General features: G+C 35.5%; 2 protein-coding genes across 2 annotated transcripts in view; one reads left to right on the top strand and one right to left on the bottom strand.

Moving 5' to 3' along the window:
• Positions 1–682: 682 nt before the first annotated feature.
• LOC122261016 (uncharacterized) lies at positions 683–4,145 on the bottom strand. The gene is given in 3 exon segments (XM_086549905.1): positions 683–956; positions 958–2,035; positions 3,889–4,145. Coding segments are annotated over 3 exon segments (1,311 nt in total). The 5' UTR covers positions 4,004–4,145; the 3' UTR covers positions 683–838.
• An 818-nt stretch (positions 4,146–4,963) lies between these two features.
• The window catches only part of LOC122261021 (uncharacterized), a 14,501-nt gene continuing 14,194 nt past the window's right edge, over positions 4,964–5,270 (top strand). The window contains exon 1 of the mRNA XM_086549271.1: positions 4,964–4,968. Coding sequence (XP_086405397.1) covers positions 4,964–4,968 — 5 coding nt within the window. The remainder of the gene's footprint in view (positions 4,969–5,270) is intronic.

Genomic DNA, 5,270 nt, shown 5'->3' with positions numbered 1-5,270 from the left:
AACACAGCGGATGCACTTTACATCTGGAGCATATTGGAAGTTATATTCTCACAATTTTTAGATTGATTGAAATATTGGTTACTGAAAAGCACACGCGTGCAATAAAAAATAATGGCATTTCCACTCCGTAAATTATTACTGGAGAAATACTGCTTACAGGCATGGAAAATTAATGAGATGATTGATCATAATTGAAATTATTACATTGAAATGCCTATTTAATATGAATTTTGTGTGCTGTAAGGCTTGATTTTCCGAACCGTTTGAATATGACGTCACGATCGAACCCGTTGGCGAGAATCCGCCTCGAAATTTCCCGCCAAAACTTATCGCCTTTGAGTTGTCACTCTCTTCTTATATTCAAGGAATAAATTCCATCTAGTTCAATTGGTACTAGATATAGATTATTTATTCATGTTTCTCATTTTCATTTTTTGATTAGCAAAATATATCAAATTTTTGGAGTTATAAATCCGTAGGAAATTTAAAAAAGAGTGGGGACTCATGCAGGGTGTGGCAGGGGGTCAAAATGCAATAAGTGAGTAACTGGCAATTCCTTTCTGAAGACCTGTAGGCGCTTTAATATTTTCGTCAATTTTATTAATCTGTCCTTTCATTCCTGAAAATTGCACTCTTACTTCCATGTCAGACAAGAATGGGGGTCTTTATAGAAACAACAGGGTTTCACAACAGGCTTTATTTGACAAACACTGTGTAGAATAGAAATAAAATGGCTATTTTGCGTAATTTACAAAAAACATAATCATAATACTAACGTTTTCCTATACTTCTATGCTTTTGTCTCGCATTTGAAGTGACATGTACAAATGCGACATCTCTAAAACACTCTGTGAATCCTCTGGTGTGTCTTCAGATTACCACTTACATTAAACCTTTTCCCACACTCAGGACACTCGAACGGCTTTTCTCCCGAGTGAATCCTCTGGTGTTTCTTTTATCCCACACTCAGAACACTCGAACGGCTTTTCTCCCGAGTGAATCCTCTGGTGTGTCTTCAGATTACCACTTACATTAAACCTTTTCCCACACTCAGGACACTCGAACGGCTTTTCTCCCGAGTGAATCCTCTGGTGTTTCTTCAGATTATCACTTACATTAAACCTTTTCCCACACTCAGAACACTCGAACGGCTTTTCTCCCGAGTGAATCCTCTGGTGTGTCTTCAGATGACCACTTTGATTAAACCTTTTCCCACACTCAGAACACTCGAACGGCTTTTCTCCCGAGTGAATCCTCTGGTGTGTCTTCAGATGACCACTTTGATTAAACCTTTTCCCACACTCAGAACACTCGAACGGCTTTTCTCCCGAGTGAATCCTCTGGTGTTTCTTCAGATCACCACTTTGATTAAACCTTTTCCCACACTCAGAACACTCGAACGGCTTTTCTCCCGAGTGAATCCTCTGGTGTGTCTTCAGATGACTACTTTCATTAAACCTTTTCCCACACTCGGAACACTCGAACGGCTTTTCTCCCGAGTGAATCCTCTGGTGTGTCTTCAGACTACCACTTTGATTAAACATTTTCCCACACTCGGAACACTCGAACGGCTTTTCTCCCGAGTGAATCATCTGGTGTGTCTTCATATGACCACTTTGCCTAAACCTTTTTCTACAATCTAGACACTCGAACGGTTTTTCTCCTAGATGAATCTTTTGGATATTTTTCAGCTTACCGTTTTCAACAAATCTTTCTCCATTTTCAGAACACTCGAACAGATTTTTCCCATTATGCATTAACATATGTTGCCTCAAGGTATCAACTGTTTTACACATGTAATCGCACTCCGAGCACTTATTGTTACATCTATCGGATTCTGGCGACAGTGACGCCTTTTGAGTGGCATATTCCATGGGTGCCTCTCCTCGCAAAGCTTGTTTAGGTGTGCCAGTGCTTCCTCGCGTGGCGCATGCCAATGCTGTGTCAGTGTGAATGCGCTTTCTGCACACGTTTAGGTGACGCATTAAGTAGTCTTTAAAGCTGTATACTATGCTGCACCATTCACACTGGCGATCTGAAAATACAAAATGGGGAGAGTTTAAACACTTAAAACAATTAAGAAACTTCAATACACACATGCGCGCGATATATATATATATATATATATATATATATATATATATATATATATATGTATATATGTATATATATATATACATACATATATACATATACATATATACATACATGTGTGTGTATGCGTGTGTATGTATGCATAGGTACACACACACACTAACGGAAATACATGATATATATATATATATATATATATATATATATATATATATATATATGTATGTATATCTATTTATTTATCTATCTATATATATATACATATATATATGTATACATTTATATATGTATATATATAAATATATACATTGATATAAACACACACACATATATGTGTATATGTATATATGTATATATATATATATATATATATATATGTATGTATATAAATATTTATATATACATATGTATATATATATATATATATATATATACATATATACATATTTATGTATACATGTATAAATATATATATATACATATATGTATGTATATGTATATATATACACATATATACATATATATATATTTATATTAATATATATGCATATATGCATGTGTGTCTTTTTTCTTGTGGTGTGTGTGTGTGCGTGTGTATATGTTTGTGTGTCAAGCGAAACAATTTATCCCTGAAATATCACTATATGATCTCTGACGTTTCTCGACAAAAAAGTCTCTAATGAATTTTATCAATATATTAAGAATGTTTTATACTACCATTTAGAGGTAAAAGACATTTGCAACATTTGCAACATTTGCAACAATTTTTACCTGCATACCTTTAAAATCCTTCTCTGCAAGTTTCCACTTGGACGGCTCTCTTGACAGGCCTAGATCCTTCCCGTAACCGTCTCCGTACCAGCACATAAGCTCGCTTCCCCTGTTCATAATATATATATATATATATATATATATATATATATATATATATATATATATATATATATATATTATTACCTATTAATTAACGCTCTATGACAAAAGAACAATTAGGCAAAGTAGAATTCATTATAAGATTACACTGACCTGCTAATTGTAGAATCTGTCCTGTAGTAGATTTGCCCCTTGAACTGAAATGCGGATAGGTTGGTCTCAGCTTCTGTCCTTGAACAGTTCACGTAACGCATCCAGTTGCTAATTGCGCAGTCCACAGCATCAATACATGTATTCCTTGTGCCAACACTTCGGATCTACAAAGTACAGGATGTTGAAAAATTGATCACGCATTTGTTAATGTGGATTCTTCACTTAAAAGTTTTGATGGTAATTCTGCCGCATAGCCATAATATGTTATCCTGATATAGTGGTTCCAGCTACAGCGGCTATTTTGGTGGGAAAGGGAGCGGCACTGCGTCAGTGATCACCGTGGCCTCCGCGCCCCTCGGCGCCTCGATAAAGGCCAACAAACCTTCGCACGTGTATTTTGGCAAGACAGAGCCCGTCGACCCCCAGGCGATTTACCTTAATATCAGAAACAAGACTAAACTCTATCTTGACAATATATGTGGTGGAGCATTTGGTTGCCTTTGCCGAAGCGATTTTGGCGTAGATGCCGCGATATTTGCCTGTTCTTACATTTATTTGTAGAGAATGCATGAAATGCAATCTATTGTTACCAGTGTCCTTCGTGTGATATTTTTTTTTTTTTTTAATTTCAAACCCTTTTCTGTTCTAACAGTCTATTTCACAAACAAATGCACATTTGTTTTCATGAAAGTTGAAGAGTAGCAGAGAACCATAAATTAGTTTAAAGTAATTATCAAAAAGGTGAATAAGACATTCGAGGCGACTTACCCAACTCTTCCATCATTTTGTATTTTCTGAGAATATTCTCGAAGCGCTTCTTCTCGATCTCCGGGAAGGACTGCCATTCTTCCGCCGTGAAGACTTGCTCTACGTCTTCCGCCATCGCGACAACGCGGCTCACAGGCGGCAGCGTGTGCTCGGTGTTCAGTGTCGACTTTCCGACTCAACGCTGCGAGTCGAACTGAAGGCGATTTTGCGCGGGTCTGAAGCCTGCTTGAGGACGTGACGTCATAATGACGTAGCGCTTTCGTCATATTCACACAATTGGTTGATAATAATTGTCGTTTTGTGTGTCCAGATATAAAAGAATAAAGCAAGTATATGCACAACCTCTAATTCAAAGTGTATGACTACGCGCTAATTGTGTTGAACGGTTTGAATTTCAGAGTCTAGGGAGTATGACGTCACGATCGAACCGTTCGCGAGAATCCGCCTCAAGATTTCCCGCCAAAATTCATCACGTTCAAGATAGCTTTTATTTTCAAGGATTTAAGTCATTATCTTCGACTGGTTATAGTGGGAATAGTTGTTTTTGTCAGAAAAATATATGGAATCACATCTTTCACGTGTGAAAATATAAAAAAGACGCCAATTCTAATCAGAAATAAAGAAGTTCGTTCAAGAATACTGGCGCATTCGTCTTATATTACGTTCGTTGACTTTATTGATAACAATCTTTCTATCCTAAATCTAATTTCATAATGACAATCTTTGTACCATAAAAGCACATTAGTGCATTAAAATAACATAACGTATAATTCCATAGACTTATGTAGACGTACAGTCATGAAAGGATTAACCTAAATACTTGTCTGGAAATTTTCCCTTTCTTCAAGAATAAGTTTCCATAGACATTTGGTTTCTTAATCTAGCAATGGCTCTTTTGGCTGTCTGAAATATAACGCTAGCATTTCATGATAAACAGCTTGGTTCAAATATACGTGATCATATGTTCATGTGTTAATCTATGTATACATGAGTTGAAATACCTCTGCTTTTCGAGTCAAAAGTAGTTTTCCAGACAAAATATGTATTAAAATATGAATTTTCGATATTGAAAAAAATGCGGTATTATCTTCAGATAAAAATATTATATGATAATGGATGATTAACAGTTATGTTAGGATTAAACTGAATTTGAATTTTTATTTTCCTTCAAGAGAGCATGTTCAAATTTCTAAATTCAAGAATGTGTTCATGAATATAAACACAGTTACCTCTAAAATAGAATAGTTTGTTAAAAAAAAGATAAAACTGAAAAGTAAGTACTTGGAAAAGAAAATCATTACTAGTTTTCCATTAAATATCTAGCTAATACCATGGTCTGATTTTTTTTAAACCCCATATCTTCAATGAGAAACAAGTAATAA

Source organism: Penaeus japonicus, unplaced genomic scaffold (genome assembly GCF_977035675.1).
Source record: "Penaeus japonicus unplaced genomic scaffold, GWHDUDI00000001_assembly GWHDUDI00000022, whole genome shotgun sequence".
Classification (NCBI taxonomy): Eukaryota; Metazoa; Arthropoda; class Malacostraca; order Decapoda; family Penaeidae; genus Penaeus; species Penaeus japonicus.
This window is presented reverse-complemented; position numbering and strand designations above follow the sequence as displayed.